At 41.9% G+C, this 16,865-nt stretch overlaps 2 protein-coding genes across 8 annotated transcripts in view; one reads left to right on the forward strand and one right to left on the reverse strand.

Moving 5' to 3' along the window:
* Positions 1-7,961, reverse strand: part of LOC121586516 (RNA polymerase II subunit A C-terminal domain phosphatase) — a 111,761-nt gene extending 103,800 nt beyond the window's left edge. For both annotated transcript variants that reach the window (XM_041903254.2, XM_041903253.2), the window contains exons 1-5: positions 7,465-7,961; positions 1,824-1,907; positions 1,577-1,670; positions 1,271-1,399; positions 943-1,093 (exon numbers count right to left, since the gene is read on the reverse strand). In XM_041903254.2, coding sequence (XP_041759188.2) covers positions 943-1,093; positions 1,271-1,399; positions 1,577-1,670; positions 1,824-1,907; positions 7,465-7,766 — 760 coding nt within the window. In that variant the 5' untranslated portion in view covers positions 7,767-7,961. The remainder of the gene's footprint in view (positions 1-942; positions 1,094-1,270; positions 1,400-1,576; positions 1,671-1,823; positions 1,908-7,464) is intronic.
* Positions 7,962-8,915: 954 nt separating this feature from the next.
* On the forward strand, positions 8,916-16,841 carry LOC121586519 (uncharacterized aarF domain-containing protein kinase 5). Of its 6 annotated transcripts, none has more exons than XM_041903261.2 (15): positions 8,916-9,009; positions 10,614-10,699; positions 10,928-11,077; positions 11,191-11,266; positions 11,590-11,790; positions 12,014-12,154; positions 12,332-12,445; positions 12,585-12,716; positions 12,958-13,041; positions 13,133-13,214; positions 13,428-13,506; positions 13,660-13,751; positions 13,880-14,132; positions 14,271-14,387; positions 15,929-16,841. In XM_041903261.2, the coding sequence occupies exons 1-15, from the start codon at positions 9,007-9,009 to the stop codon at positions 16,029-16,031; spliced, it is 1,713 nt and encodes a 570-aa protein (XP_041759195.1). In that variant the 5' UTR covers positions 8,916-9,006; the 3' UTR covers positions 16,032-16,841. The 6 variants fall into 6 exon arrangements, with proteins under 6 accessions (XP_041759195.1, XP_041759197.1, XP_041759200.1 ...); XM_041903263.2 differs by having other exon boundaries at positions 10,928-11,073; XM_041903266.2 differs by having other exon boundaries at positions 8,923-8,988; positions 10,928-11,073.
* Positions 16,842-16,865: the final 24 nt, after the last annotated feature.

Here is a 16,865-nt window from a genome sequence, read left to right on the forward strand (position 1 = left end):
TGAGCCTTGCTGTTGGAAAACAACTACAGTAGAGCACTGTATTACAGCGGGACTACCGAGTTACCCGCAGGAGCCAACAGAGAAGTGTGCGACGCGGTCGGTTTTAATTTAGAATGGAAAACGAATGTGTTTATGCAACAAATGTTAGTGCATCGAATATTATCACACTGATTCGTTCTTCTAATCAAACCGAATCGTTCCTATATCGTATCGGAGCCCATGTATCTAGATAGATATCGAATCGTCTTGAAAGGGAAAGATGCACCTCCCTATTATCTAGGGGATATGGTGACATTTGGGACGCATCCCCAGAAAATCTGAGTACAGAATGAACCTAAGACACAAACTGAAGGTAAATGCTGCCCTCTAGTGGCCACTCAGACTTCAAGCTCAGGATTTGCCTCCAAAATGCTGAGACCAATCACATTGAGGCATGTCTGTTAGTCTTGTTTGGTGTCTAACTTCTCAATCTGGGGAGTGTATTGATTAAAATTCTCACCTATAATGCAGACAGCACTCAGGCATTAAGTCTAGATCTATAATTAGGTAGTGATTTTACAGAGGATCTAGGGCCTGGGAACAGTGGGTTAACTGTCTTGCTCAGGGGCAGAATGACAGATGTTTACCTTAGCTCAAGGATTCGATTCAGAGGGGTTGGGTTAAATGTGGAAGACACATTTCAGTAGAATGCATTCAGTTGTACAAGTGACCAGGTATCCACCTTTTCCTTTCCCTCTCCTAGATGATTACGTGTGTTTCAATTCACCTGGCATTTAGAGTCTGTGCACTCACACTTTTGGCATGTATGCGATTGTTGTTGTTTTGTTTTTTTACACTTTTGATACTTTTTGCATTACTTACTGTAAATCTAATTATATAGTGATTCAACATAGGGATAATTATCAGAGAATGTTATGTACCTGCTAGTGTGTGTGTGTGTACCTGCGATGGTGTGTGCGTAGAGGCGGCTTCCGAAGGTAAAGACATGCAGCTCGTAGAGCTTGGCGATCTTCTCCAGGAAGTCTTTGCAGTGCGGACGCAGTCGCGTGTGTAACATGGGCTCCCCCCGCCCCAGCTGGAAGTGGAAGATTCCCTGTGGAACAAGAGCAGAGGCATGGGCAAAACCATCATTGGTTTGTTCTAGCTACATAACCACCAGTGGTTTATTATCTACTCTTTTCAATACCAAACCCTCAGCAAAGCCTGGGGCATAGAAATACCAAACAACCTATTTTCATAGGCCAGCGAAAAGGATTTCAGATACACATACCTTGTTGGACATGCGCTGGCAGTGATGCTCGGTGGTGTGGATCAGGGTCTGGTCCAGATCAACCATCAGAACCAGCTTCTTGTTCCTGTGGAGTCTCTGCTGGTCCTCTCTGCCCAGCTGCTCTGCTTGCTGTGTGATGGGCAAATCACACAGACCCGGCATTCATAAAAAGGGGGCCATGGCTTCAACAAAACTGTCTCTACTACATTGAAAAGTTGCATTCCAACGACACAGAGGTATTTCTACAATGTCACATTATCGTCAGAGGAAACTCATCTTCTAGTGCCATGACACCCCGAGCCTCACCTCAGAGCTGACCATCAACTCGGGGACACTGTGCACCATGGAAACATTTGCCGTGGAGATGAGAGCCTGCTGCCTCCCATTATTGGTCTGCATCCTGAGAAAGAGAGAGCGAGAAAAATCTACTTAGCAATGCATCTTCAATGGATAAGAGGTAACCTACAACTAAGAGTTAGGCCTATTTAAATTTTTTGTGAATATGCCAATTGAAATTGTAGCATGGAATAGGTTTGTGTGTGTGTGTACTTACTGTGTGAGGTCCTGGCCACATTCAGCACACAGCCCCTTCATCACGATGGGATGGCTGCATTCTTTTACTCTGACAATCACACCACTGGAAGAGAAGAGGCACTTCAGACAGCAGCATAATGGGTTTCCCCCTTAAAATCCTTAAGAGTCTATTGATGCACCTGTGGAAGTGGCCGAGCTACAGCGCTGTTGATCAGACCAGGAGACATCCCCAAAAATTTTATTCTCACGAAATATACCACAAAGATGAGACTCTCACGAACACAGTGTTCTCCGTTGTCCAAAAAACCCAAATTATTTCCTGAGCTTTCTTAGATCTCCTAGATATAGGACAGACACTTCAAAACCTTATTCCTTATTTTTTAACTGTCTGTTTTGCCATTTATGAATGTGTTATGCAATGCATTTCTTTGGGCTATAGTTGTAAAGGCCAAATTCAAGATTTTTTTTGTATTTTCTTGGGATACCTACAGAGGTCCTAAAGTTCAAAATCAAATAGCTAAATGATCCATGGTATGGACAACTTAAAACAATTCCATATGTTAGCTTAGTAACTTAGTAGAAAAGCTAAGAGTTTTATGGGCCGTTTCCCTGACAGAGTTTAAGTTAAATCAGGAATAGGCTAATTTTACTTAAATTAATCCAGATTTAAAAAATGGCTTTCTGAGACATTGCTTAAATTCAGATTAATTAGTTCTAGACTAGGGAGTCCCAGACTAAGGTAAGTACGGACTAAGCAATTAATCTTTGTGAAGCCTAATTAGATTAATGATGTGCACTGAGGACGCTTTAAAAACCAGGGATGGGACACTAATACATAAGCATTGTGTGGAATTGGAGCAAGTCACCTAAACCAAACAATGGACGGAGGTAAAATACAATTTTCAAATCATTTCAGTGACTTTGAAAAAACCCTCTTGAAGCAAATTGTGTCAAACCACCCAATTATCGAGAACAAACAGCATGATTCATCAACAGAAAACAAGAAAAAGAATGCCTGGACTACCATTGGTAATGAATTCAACTCAAATGAAAAAGTAAACCAAAAGGACGCTACAACAATTTCAGGTAAGACACTGTATTTATTGTTGGCCCACTTTTACAAATCTGAGTCACAACACAGTGGGGCCTAAATGTATGTGTGGCAGAAATGTAACACAAACAATATCATACATAATTACTAATATCATTTCTATATCATCTTGTCATTCTAAGGTCCTGTGGAAAAACATAAAAATCTACTTAAAGAAGACAAATGCTGTTGCTTGTAGGGAGCATTTCAAGACAGGTGGCGGACCCCCAGTTCCAATCCTTATTTGGTAGGACACATTCATTCAACATGTGCCATCCCAGCACTGCAGGGAATATGTAATGTTGTCAGTCATCTCTTGTACTCCCATAATACAAATTATGTAATGAACTCAACTCTTTAATAAATAATGTTCTTTAAATGCAGCAATGTAATCATTTTCTAGAGGCAGATGACTACCATAGCTTGGAGGGGATAAGACAGGATGAAGTTCAGCCCGCTACGTCTGCAGCAGCCAGGAGGGAAGATTGTGTCACTAACCCAGGCCGGAGGACAAAGACAAAGTGGCTGAGCATGCAGGAGAAACTGGCCATGGAATTTCATGAAAGCAAACTGAATGTGTTTAAAAGAGGAGCATTATATGAAGATGCAAATCCTTCATGTTGAATTGGCTATGAAGGAGGAGGAGAGAAACATGAAGCAGCACCAATGTTCTTCTCAAACCAGTTCGGGTCCTGACATTTCCATTAGTGAATTAAAACCATGCTGTTTGAGTTAATTGTGAAGCACTGCTGTTGCAATTATGACAATGCAGCATCTTCTTGGTTGAAAGCGTAATGTGTTTCTGAGAGACTGGAAATTACTCTTCCATACACCAAACATGCGCTCCACTACACCTCTGATGCGGATATGAGCTTGGTTGTACTGTTGTTAATCAGTTCCTATTGTACTGTTGTTGCTCATTTCCTGGTTGAGAAAATTCTACACTGTTTGCTCAATTTGATAATTGTACAATCTAAACAAAGAATATCATTTTTACAGCTGTTTGAAGCTGGTGGACCAAAACCTCTGTTTGAATCATAGATGGTACAATGATTCCTTACACTATGCCGCGCTTATTTTTTCAAAAACTGAAATTGAGCTAACGGTGTACAATTTTAGCAACCAAGAAATGAAAGAGCAATTTCCAGTAGTTAACACAGCCACAAAGTCAGAACAGCTTTCCCAGTTTGACAACAGTAGCTGCTCCGTCAGGAGAAATCAATAGGTGAATATCACAGCCAATCACAACACTGGCAGGTAAGTAATACTGTGAAACACTATCATTACACTATTTGCGCCATATATATACAGTACAAGTCAAAAGTTTGGACACGCCTACTCATTCAAGGGTTTGTCTTTATTTTTACTATTTTCTACATTGTAGAATAATAGTGAAGACATCACAACTATGAAATAACATATGGAATCATGCAGTAACCAAAAAAGTGTTAAACAAATCAAAATATATTTTATATTTGAGATTCTTCAAAGTAGCCACCCTTTGCTTTGATGACAGCTTTGCACACTCTTGGCATTCTCTCAACCAGCTTCATGAGGTAGTCACCTGGAATGCATTTCAATTAACAGGTGTGCCTTGTTAAAAGTGAATTTGTGGAATTTCTTTCCTTCTTAATGCGTTTGAGCCAATCAGTTGTGTTGTGACAAGGTAGGGGCGTATATAGAAGATAGCCCTATTTGGTAAAAGACCAAGTCCATATTATGGCAAGAACAGCTCAAATAAGCAAAGAGAAACGACAGTTCATCATTACTTTAAGACATGAAGGTCAGTCAATGCGGAACATTTCAAGAACATTGAACGTTTCTTCAAGTGCAGTCGCAAAAACCATCAAGCGCTATGATGAAACTGACTCTCATGAGGACTGCCACAGGAAAGGAAGAGCTAGAGTTACCACTGCTGCAGAGGATAAGTTAATTAGTTACCAGCCTCAGAAATTGCAGCCCAAATAAATGCTTCACAGAGTTCAAGTAACAGACACATCTCAACATCAACTGTTAAGAGGATACTGCGTGATAAGGGCTCCCGAGTGGCGCAGCGGTCTAAGGCACTGCATCTCAGTGCTTGAGGCGTCACTACAGACCCCCTGGTTCGATTCCAGGCTGTATCACAACCGGACGTGATTGCGAGTCCCATAGGGCAGCGCACAATTGGCCCAGCGTCGTCCGGGGGTTAGGCCGGTGTAGGCCGTCATTGTAAATAAGAATTTGTTCTTAACTGACTTGCCTAGTTAAATAAAGGTTACATTTAAATAAAAATAATAAAATAAAATAAAATTCAGGCCTTCATGGTTGAATTTCTGCAAAGAAACCACTACACCAATAAGAAGAAGAGACTTGCTTGGGCCAAGAAACACAAGCAATTGACATTAGATTGGTGGAAATCAGTCCTTTGGTCTGATGAGTCCAAATGTGAGATTTTTGGTTCCAACCGCCGTGTCTTTGTGAGACGCAGAGTAGGTGAACGGATTATCTCCGCATGTGTGATTCCCACCGTGAAGCATGGAGGAGGTGGTGTGATGGTGTGGGTGTGCTTTGCTGGTGACACTGTTGGTGATTTATTTAGAATTCAAGGCACACTTAACCAGCATGGCTACCACAGCATTCTGCAGCGATACGCCATCCCATCTGGTTTGCGCTTAGTGGGCCTATCATTTCTTTTTCAACAGGACAATGACCCAAAACACACCTCCAGGCTGTGTAAGGGCTATTTGACCAAGAAGGAGAGTGATGGAGTGCTGTATCAGATGACCTGGCCTCCACAATCACCCGACCTCAACCCAATTGAGATGGTTTGGGATGAGTTGGACCGCAGAGTGAAGGAAAAGCAGCCAACAAGTGCTCAGCATATGTGGGAAATCCTTCAAGACTGTTGGAAAAGCATTCCAGGTGAAGCTGATTGAGAGAATGCCAAGAGTATGCAAAGCTGTCATCAAGGCAAAGGGTGGCTACTTTGCAGAATCTCAAATATAAAATATATTTTGATTTGTGTAACACTTTTTTGGTAACTACATGATTCCATATGTGTTATTTCATAGTTTATGTCTTCACTATTATCCCACAATGTAGAAAATAGTAAAAATAAAGAAAAACCCTTGAATGAGTAGGTGTCCAAACTTTGACTGGTGCTGTATATATATTTATTATGGACATTATCTGAAATTACAACACAAAACACAAAACAAATCATGTGTAACACCATTAAAAAGGGGCTTTACAGTGCAGGTGCCTGATAGAATGGCAACTGTCTCTCCAACATGTGTAGGTCTATATCTAAACATAAACACAACTTCCCCTCACACTTCTCTATAAGACACTACAGTAGTGCCTCCATATTGAAAAGCACCAGGGCATAAACTGTCATAAGTTTCAGAACTACAAAATCAGAATGACAACTCTACTGACACGTTCAAACTTTAAAAACTGCAACAAGAAGGGGTGTCTTCTTCAGCTCTAAGTTAATATTTGGCCATTTTCAGTTGTCCATAAATGTTGTCATGTTATTATACAGTGGTGTAAAGTAATTTAAAGTACTACTTAAGTAGTTGTTGCGGGTATCTGTACTTTATCATTTATATTTGACAACTTTTACTCCACTACATTCCTAAAGAAAATAATGTACTTTTTACTCCATACATTTTCCCTGAAACCCAAAAGTACTCGTTCATTTTGAAATGCTTAGAAGGACAGGAAAATGGTCAAATGTACGTGCTTATCAAGAGAACATCCCTGGTAATCCCTACAGACTCTGATCTGGCGGACTCACTAAACACGAATGCTGTGTTTGTAAATGATTGTCTAAGTGTTGGAGTGTGCTGCTGGCTTGCCGTAATTTTCTTAAAACAAAAATATCGTGCCGTCTGGTTTGCTTAATATAAGGAATTTGAAATTATTTATAATTTTAAGTTTGATACTTAAGTATATTTAAAACCAAATACTTTTACTCAAGCAGTATTTTACTGTGTGACTTTCACTTGAGTCATTTTCTATTAAGGTATCTTTACTTTTACTCAAGTATGACAATTGGGTAAGTTTTTGTTGTTTGTTACACAAATTCATAACACCAAAATCTTTTCTGAGGCTCAAGTGGAACAAAGTATTCTTAGTTCTTGTTCCCCCAAAAGCGCTCGAGCGTGCAAATTCGACGACTCGATATCATCTGGATGATGTCATGTGCGTGGTACTACAATATTGGGTTCGTTTTTTTTGCATGGCCCGGTGCCTGTTGTGGGTGGATATTCCACTTAAGGACCAATGGAATGGACTAAAATGTACAAACTCTGCCTACCCAGGGCACCGAGCCATGTAAAACGAACTCGCCCGTTTACATGCTCCATCCAGCTGTTGTAGAGATTGGCGCTCCAGCACACGCACTGGGTTAGCATAACTAGCTAACGTTAGCATTTATTAGCTAGGCTAGTTAGCTATGCTACTACGAATCTGGTCCATGAGTAACAACATTAGCTAACGAACATAGTACACAACACAGTATAAAACATTGCTGACATAGGCAACATAAGCTATATAGCTAACGTTGGTTAGCTTGCAGACTCACCCAGGCGATATGACTTGTCCAAGTTGACAGCATAGCTCTTTCACCACTCCAGCTCGGTCCGATTTCAGCTTCTTCTCTGACAGCCGATTGGGCTGTTCTGGTGGATGGGACCCGGCCTCTTTCTCCGGCGGGATGGGAGCACATAATGCCAACACCGAGTCCACATTGACGAGGGACCCGGGTTTGACTTTCCATTCCAGCAGCCGCATAGGACGCGCTGCTATTGGGCAGCGAATCTCCGCCACTTGCGCCGTGGGGCCCTGTGCTGCCCCGCCACCGCCGGAATCTGCGGGCTCCTCCATCGGTTTCGTGCTTCAAATCCCTTTAAACTGTAGGCACAGATCAAGCAAAGATATATATCCAAGTCGCGTAGAATTCGGTTTATCATAAATTATTGAAACGGAGTTAAGAAACAAAAACAAACGTGCCGCTGATGTTTGAAAACACAACGACGCAAGAACACAGACCGATAGTTCAGCTTCTTTCGCTCTTCCCGCCCGTAAACAGGAAACACAAGACTGAAGCGACGACAATCAGACAGCTTCCGGTGGCTCTGATGACAGAGGTCCTCTCTACTTTCACTGAGTTCCACAGAACATTAATTTAAGTCGATTAAAATACTTTGATCAATGGAAGGAACAGCTAGCATCCATTTGTGTTTAAATAAATGTGTCAGTTTGAGTTTCATACACAGCATGTTAAAGAGAAGTTGAAGTTGGGATGATCATGTAAACAAGATGCTAAAAAAATCAAATGGAAGATGAAACATCATGCTGTTTTGTTTTCCACTCAAACATTGTTTTGTTCCACTTGAAAGCTCTGGGGACATCTCTTGATGGGCTCTACCTGATATGATGTAAGATTATGTAATGTATAAATCATGCATCTACTCCTGGTGACAACTAGTAGAGTTGCTACCACTGATCTAAAGCCACATGAGGGCCTGATCACAGTAATTCGCACATTGATTCGCACAAACAGTTATCTATAATAAATATTATTTAGGCTATGCTGGTGATGTGATGGTGAGAGGCTTGGAAGGAGGATCACACATGTGCCTGTTTTATATTTGTTTATTAAACTCAAAATGTTCAAGTCAAGATGCAGTCAGTAGTATTTTATCGTTATCATTTAAAGCAACATTGTTTTAATTCCACAGACCATACTCTACTGTAAACCTGACTGTAAACAAGGTTGTACAGAGATGGCACACTTTAATCGTTTCCGTTACATGTAATGTAACTAGCCACATTAATTAATAATGTACAACTTCCATTTCTGATGCAACCACACAAATACATGCATTATTCTGTACATTTGTGATTTCAATTAAAAAAGTCATTACTTGGGTTGATTAATTGACGGTCCCTGAAGAGGATATCGAGTCAAGTCATGAATCTTTTCACTAGAGAAGCTTTGATCACATCGAGTTGGACCATTTGTCACGTGATCAATTTCGTGCACTGTCTGTTTAGCCAGTAGCAGTTCAGGAAATCAAGAATGATCTGAAACAGGAGGTGACAGGTACAAGGTTACATTAGAATGGTGACTACACATTTTTAACTCCATATTAGTGAGAAGAGATCACAGTGAGTGTGTATAGGCTGAACATGGCAGGGAAGTCCTTCAAAGCCGTGAGTTGAACTGTTTGTTAAATGTTATCTTTGCCTTGCCCGCTAGGCTAGCTAGCAGCATATAGCCACAGCAAATTCAAATATGCGTATCCGTACAATCAAAATCGACACCTGACATTTGAACAGTTTATGCATGTATGGCTTAAATGTCATAAACGTAATAACTAGATGTATGTGTGCGCGCTTTGTATGTTAATAATGTTGCATAGTATATTGCTACATTTTTATTTACAGATCACACTAGCAAGACTTCTCATTCCATGAAATACTCTCTGACTCCCAGGATATGCGCTTTGGCAATGAGCGTGGACACACAACATTAAAGTCCCCTGATGCAATGTATAACTTTCATATTAAAATCAGAGATCGATGTACAATCTCGCTAAAAGACATCAAGAGATCGTGTGGTGTGCCCTATTTTTGAGATAGTGGCTTACCCTCCATTATTTAAGTTGTCACGTGTTTTATTCAATGCCATGGAAAACGTGTGTGTTTGTGCAGGGCTGGCCCGCTCTTTAGGCATTGATGAGGGCAGCATTTTCTGAGCTACACTGACCAAGACGCATCTCCAATAAGACATAAAACCTCACATAATTCTGCCCCAAAACAATGTCAATTTTTCTCAAGCAGTGGCATATGAGGTTTTTAGGTGAGCGCTAATGCCGCCCTGTGATAAGAAGTGCCCACTTTGTCAAAGTCAGTGATGCAAAATATTTATCTTGTCCATTCCCAGCGTGCCTCTCCAGGGTGCTGTTGGAGAGAAGCAGCGCTCCACCAACATTCCTTAAAAATATATATCTAACATAAATCATGTAGCAGATATAGCATATGGTAGAAAGAGTATGTGGCCTTTAATGAAGCCTACAGGGTGCAGGAAAAAAATTATGACAAAGTAATGACACTTTTTACATCATGCAGGTTTCTCTGATCAAATAGCCTAACCTAAATGGCGCCCAATCAAATAAGAAATGCACGGACATGTTAACATAACCTAAAAACAGGACAGGTCAAAGTAAAATGGACAATATGGAATGGACAATCAGGCTACTCACAACTGCTGTCCAGGAGTTTCATCCCGTGGGCTAAATGGTCATGATCAGTGGTTTCAAGTTTGTATCTGTACATTTTTTACAAGCTGATCATAGCGAAAAAGCGGTGCGGCGGCAATTCTTTTGTCTCACCCTAGGGCGGCAGAACAGCCAGGACCGGCCCTAGTGTATGTGGTCAGGGCCCTGACATAGAAAGGCTCTATCTGTAAATCTATTAGTCTGGAAACAGTTTGTCCTGTGATAGACAGCTAAGGAAAACAACAGCGTGTTCTGGCCTAGGGAGAGTGGCCTTGATGCAGTCCCCTCCACCAGTCTCAATGTTGTTGTTTGTTTGTTTTTCTCTAGTTTTCTAGGGATGAAGGTCTTTCCCAGCAAGTCTACTGTAACTGGCAAAAACAGTGGATTAGTTTGAAGTTGATGCTTCAAAGTGACACTGATTGTGGTTGGTGTTTTTGTCATTCTGTAGTTAAGGTTGTGTCGGCGTCATTTGGCCCAGCTGGGAAGATGTCCCCATCCACAGCTGCAACTGTACAGATCCTTCAGCTCACCAAGGTACTATACTAACTACACAAGTACGCCTTGTCTGAGCCAGAATGGTCCATCTCCTGTTTCTATTGTGTGAGTCAGCTTGATGTACAAGTACACCTCCTGGACAGGACACTGAACTATACATGCTGTTACTTAAACACTGTAAACTTCCAGAAAGCAACTGCAAGATGGGAGAAGACATGGGCATTTCAGCAACACTGTGTGTGTACTGTGTACATTTCTTTCCGTCAGGCCAAGGAAGAGTCAAGGGTTGTTCAGGAAGATGTTTCTGGGCTTGGTGGTGGGTGTTCCCGCGGTGGTGGGGGTCCAGTACGCCTTTGCGGAACCTCGAGAGAGACGGAAGATGAAGATCTTGGTGAAGGGAGTCGGTCGCTTCTGTAGGTTGGTCCCATCATCACAATAATAATATCACCTTCCTTTTTGCATGTGATCAAATGTTTTGAATAATTTCCTTTGGAGTTACACTCAAACCATGTCTCTCTCTGTCCCTACAGGTCTATATATGTAGGACTCTATATCTCAGTAGATTATTGGTGGACCTCCAATGTGACGTTATGTGGCATGGACGAGGTAAGTTTGACAGAAATATTGGGTGCGTTCCTCTGCCCAGGCATTGCTGAAGCATTCCAGATATTACAACGCCTGGATAGGTATTTTACGTATCAGCTAACCACATGTTATAGCAATCTGGTGCCCGACGGCACAGTCGATGACGTGGCACGCAACCATTGGTTGACGCATGCATAGTCTGAGCAGGGGAACGCGACCATTATGAATTGTGACAGGCCTAAATGTCTGTCCGTGTATGTCTGCTAAACAATGGCGTGAGTCGGAAACCATCTCAGTAGTTCAGTCAGAACAATCACATCATCTTCCCCTCCCGGTTTTGCCAGAGCAGCCCATCGTTTGTGGCAGGGATGTCGTTGTGCCACCAGAGGGCAGCAGACGGCATGGTGGAGGGAGCGGTGCAGAACGGGGGGATATACGTTAAACTGGGACAGGGCCTGTGTGCGTTCAATCACCTGCTGCCTCCTGAGTACATCAAGACACTGCAGGTCCTGGAGGATAAGGCTCTCAACAGGAGATACAAGGAGGTGAGACCTGCAGTACTTTGTCTTGTCAAACATTGAAGAACAGTTAATGAAGAAATAAGATACAAGAGGCTGTAGTGAAAGTGATAAAAGAGCCATTCTTGTAGTTTTGTCACAGCTTTGAATGCCTCTTCACCATTCATAATGTGAGGCTAGAACTAGCCATTTTATAATGAAAAGCGTTAAGGAACATTCTTACATTAAATGATCTGTCACGTTCTACCAGGTTGATGCTCTGTTCATAGAGGACTTCAACACGACTCCAGACAAGATGTTTAAGAAGTTTGACTATGAGCCCATCGCAGCAGCCAGTCTGGCCCAGGTCCACAAGGCAGAGCTGCAGGACGGGACTCCTGTTGCGGTCAAAGTGAGTTCAGGTTAACTGTACAACACATTCAGCCACAGAATTAATAGTATACTGTGTATGATTTACACTCTTAAATAGGGGTCACCACGACTGGTTAAATCAAACTGTACACTTTGGTTAAACCAGGCCAGGTGTAGCTCTCCTGATTCTGAATAATAACCACTCTCTCTTCCCCAGGTGCAGTACATAGACATCCGGGATCGGTTCAATGGTGACATCAGGACTCTGGAGATCCTTCTGGATGTTATAAAGTTCATGCACCCCAGCTTCGGCTTCAGATGGGTCCTCAAGGTAAGGGCTCAAATTTGGTAAGAAACTGTCTTACTTTTATGGGACATTCTCATCAGATAATACCCCGCAGAGCATGATTAGATACAGCCCTAGACATTGTCCCCTAAACTAACCTAATGTTGGCATTCTCTGATTTTAGGACTTGAAGGGGACATTGGCTCAGGAGCTGGACTTTGAAAATGAGGCCAGGAACTCTGAGAGATGTGCAGAGGAACTGAAACACTTCAAATTTGTTGTTGTGCCAAAAGTGTACTGGGACCAAACCAGCAAGGTGAGAGACTGCTGAAAATCATAATGGCTGCATTCAAACATGCAGCCCAATTTCCATCTCTTTTGACCAATCACATCAGATCTTTTTTCATCAGATCTTTTTCTGAGCTGATCTGATCGGTCAAAACACTAATTAGTGAAAAAAATATCAGTATTGAGCTGCCTGTCTAAACGCATCCTTTGAAACCTTTTTGACCACTTTTGTATTATTGTACTGTAATAAACAAACCATTTTCCTTTAGAGAGTGTTGACTGCAGAGTTCTGTGAAGGCTGCAAAATCAACAATTTGGAAGAAATCAAAAGACAAGGACTTAGCTTGAGAGATGTAAGTGCCTATCGTGACACAATAGAATAACCTTTGTCTATGATCATTAGTACTCAGATAAATGTGTAAACAGTTTTCCCTGGCTTTTCAGACTGCTGACAAGCTGATCCGTACGTTTGCAGAGCAGATATTTTACACTGGCTTCATCCACGCTGACCCTCACCCTGGCAACGGTAGATCAGGGGGCATGTTTACAGTTTCTACTGAACTGTTAAGATGCTCATTTATTGATTTGTGTAACTTGTACCAGGCCAGTTTACAATAGGTTTTTCAGAGAACTTTTTAAATAGGTCAAGTTGATAACAACAAATAACTGTACAGTACAACAATATTTGCTTAAAATGACTTGGTGACCTTGAATGCATGTTATCTGTACCATGTCACAGTGCTTGTGAGAAGAGGTCCAGACAAGAAGGCAGAGCTAGTACTGTTGGATCACGGCCTGTATGAATACCTCAGTGAAATGTAAGGTTCATAAGATAATATGCCATTTAGCAGACACTTTTATCCAAAGCAACTCACAGTAGTGTGTGGATACATTTTACAACCTTGCAATGTAGTCCTGTATATATTTAATGATACAACTTTTACCATCAGCTCTAACCCTTGACCCTGTAGTGACAGGGTAGCGCTGTGTAAACTGTGGAGGTCCATAGTCCTGAGAGATGACGCTGCCATGAAGAGGTACTCCAACATCTTGGGGGTCAAAGGTGCGAGGACAACTGTCATTTAAGCTCAAACTGTTTCATTAATTTAAGCAGAAGTCACATGCCTTGAGCAAATCCAGTCTCACAACAGACTAATAAAAACCTGCTTACAATATCCTGATTCCTATCAGACTACTTCATCTTCTCTGAGATGCTGCTACAACGGCCAATCAACATGCGGAAGGTGGGCCTGTCCAACATCCTGAGTCGTGAAGAGACATCCTATATGAGGGACATGGCTGTCAATCACTTTGACAACATCATGGCCGTGCTCAAGTCCATGCCACGCCCCATGCTGCTGGTGTTCAGGAACATCAACACGGTCCGCAGCATTAACATCACACTGGGAGCTCCGGTAGACCGATACTGTGTCATGGCCAAGAGGTTAGTATTAGTATCAGCAGCAACATCAGGCTGGGGGCTCCGGTGGACAGATACTGTGTGATGGCTAAGAGGTGAACAGACGACTGTTTCACATAGCAGCAGTTGTAGGTGCTTACTAACCGGTTGTCCTGTCTCCAGCGCTGTGCAATGCTGGGGGCGGCTCCAGGCAGAGAGGCCGGGAGTTCTTCCCAGGTTCAGGGTGTTGCGATGGGTGCGGACCACCTGGGAGAGCCTTAAGTTCGAGTGTGCCCTGAGGTAACGAATTATCCTCAACACTATACACTCAGTAACCACGTTTCCATCCACAGTTTTTATGCAAGTAAAGTCATACAGTATACAAAACAAAATAAATCACGACAGCTGTGATTGAAATTGGACGTTTTTGTACAATTGTATAAATGGCGACAGAATTTGTTCGTTCGACGTGGTGGGATCTTTGTCTATGAAATGGCAGTGGAAACACCTTTGTGAAAATACTGAACCATCATATCGAAGTAAACTTGGAGTCACGCGATGATATTGTGTGTGTGCTCTACCCACTACGACTCGGGAAAGCATGCAGTTTATTAGGCTACAGATGGGAAAAAATATTAACTTCACAGGGTGGTGAAAGTGCACGGTGATCTTGATGCTCCTTTCCAATGAATATCAAGGGTCCTTTTCTGGTGACATAATCGATGCTTGACTGCCATTTGACAAATATTCTCGCACTTATCCATAAATCTCATGTAGACTAGCCTAACCGCACTGTATCTGCAAGCTGTTGGCTAGAGCGCAAGTGTCAAGACCAGTTTAGGCGCATTTGCTATTTAACAAGTTTGTGACAACTGTCAGAGTTGAATGCGATGGAAACACATTGAACTTCAGACTTTTTATTCGGTACATGAAAACTTAAGTGAAAAAGTACATTATGTGCACTACATCACATACTGATTTTTATCCGCAACAAGTCAGTTTGGAAACACACCACTGGTAGGAAAATGCATATTTTCTTTATGCAGATTATAGAATATTTGCACAAAAATCAGTTTATTAGGTACACCCATCTAGTACCGGGTCTGACCCACTCCCCCTTTGCCTCCAGATCACCCTGTATTCTTCGGGACATGGAAATGTTGCGTAATTGGTATCAAGGGACCTAACGTGTGCCAGGAAACATCCCCTACACCACCGCCAACAGCCTGTACCGTTGACACCAGGCACGATGTGGCCATTGACTCATGCTGCTTACCCCAAATCCTGACTGCCATCAGCATAACGTAACAGCGATTCGTCAGACCAGGCAATTGTCCAGTGTTGGTGATTGCGTGTTTTTAGCTGATATGAGTCAAACCCGGTGTGGTAGTCTGCTGTAATAGACCATCCTTGACAAGGACCAATGATCTGTGTGTTCCGAGATGCCGTTCTGCACACCACTGTTGTACTGCGTCATTATTTCCCAATTTGTGGCCCGCCTGTTGGAAACTGTTGTGCGTGCAAGGCACAGGAGGCCAGCCTTTTCAGCGATACTGGAACTAACAATCAAACCCACGGTCACTCGTTTTGCCCATTCTAAATGTTCAATGAACAGTAACTGGATGCCCGTCTGCCTGCATTATATACCAAGCCACGTGACTCACTGTCTGTAGGAACAAACCATTACTGTGAATGGGGTGGTGTACCTCAAACTGGCCACAGTGTATAGCAGTAGACCCAGCTGGGTAGGTCTTCAGACGTTCCCCAAAATACATACAATTAGCATTTTTAGTTACAAAGATTTGCCTAAAACATTAACTTCAATCATTGTATCTTCCCAGGTCAGAGATGGCGATGATGAGTCTGACACGATCCCTGCTGTCTCTGTTGTCTTACTTTAACCTCATATCGCTGGACGAGGAAGTTTACCAATACCTGAAGTAGAGGCTGACACCCTGACACACCATACCTCAGCTGCATACCTGATACTAGTGACTCCTGTTTAAAGCTCAAGAAATGCAACCTGTTTGACAGGAGGATAACTACTGAATAAGTATTTTAATATCTGGATAGATGGGCTGCCACAATAGTGCTATGCATTTCCCACATCTACAGTACATACCAAATCTGCTTTGGCAGAATGAAGATTTATGTACAATTGTCTTAATCAGTCAGAGGACAAAAAGCACCAAATATAGCTCCAAGCCAAGGACGTGACTCACCAGCAGGTGAAATAAAAATTGAGGAGCACGGTCTCCGTGCTGCCAAGGAATATGTCAACTGGCACAACATTAACTATTTTATTAAACACAGCCATTTATTTGGGGGGTTTTATTTGACGCCAGTATGTGGAGTTAAACAGCCCGAAAGTGATTCATTTTAGTCAAGATCTTTACGAATGAGATTCAAATCAGATTGCTCCATCATTGACTGATTGTCTGCCTTTTCAGATTGATATTTAGAATTATTAATAGAACATTCAGGCTTTTTAACCTTATGTTGCATTACCTGGATCATAGCGCTTATAGATTCTGAGATTACTTTTACTGCAGGTATGTAGTTTAGTCAAGTCATTTAACAAGTAAAATGTTCATCAATTTTAGGAAATATTGGGAGCATAATTTAATCTAATGTATAAAATGCTACAATATTCCAACTGCGAAAACAAAAGCTAACCCTGCTGAAGAAATTACTTTCATAAATCATTTTTAAAGAGTTTGTCAACTAAATAAAGTGCCCTACCTCTCCTTGGAATTTTTTGCCGCTTGTGTAAATGCA

The sequence above is a fragment of the Coregonus clupeaformis genome, chromosome 17 (genome assembly GCF_020615455.1).
Source record: "Coregonus clupeaformis isolate EN_2021a chromosome 17, ASM2061545v1, whole genome shotgun sequence".
Taxonomy (NCBI): domain Eukaryota; kingdom Metazoa; phylum Chordata; class Actinopteri; order Salmoniformes; family Salmonidae; genus Coregonus; species Coregonus clupeaformis.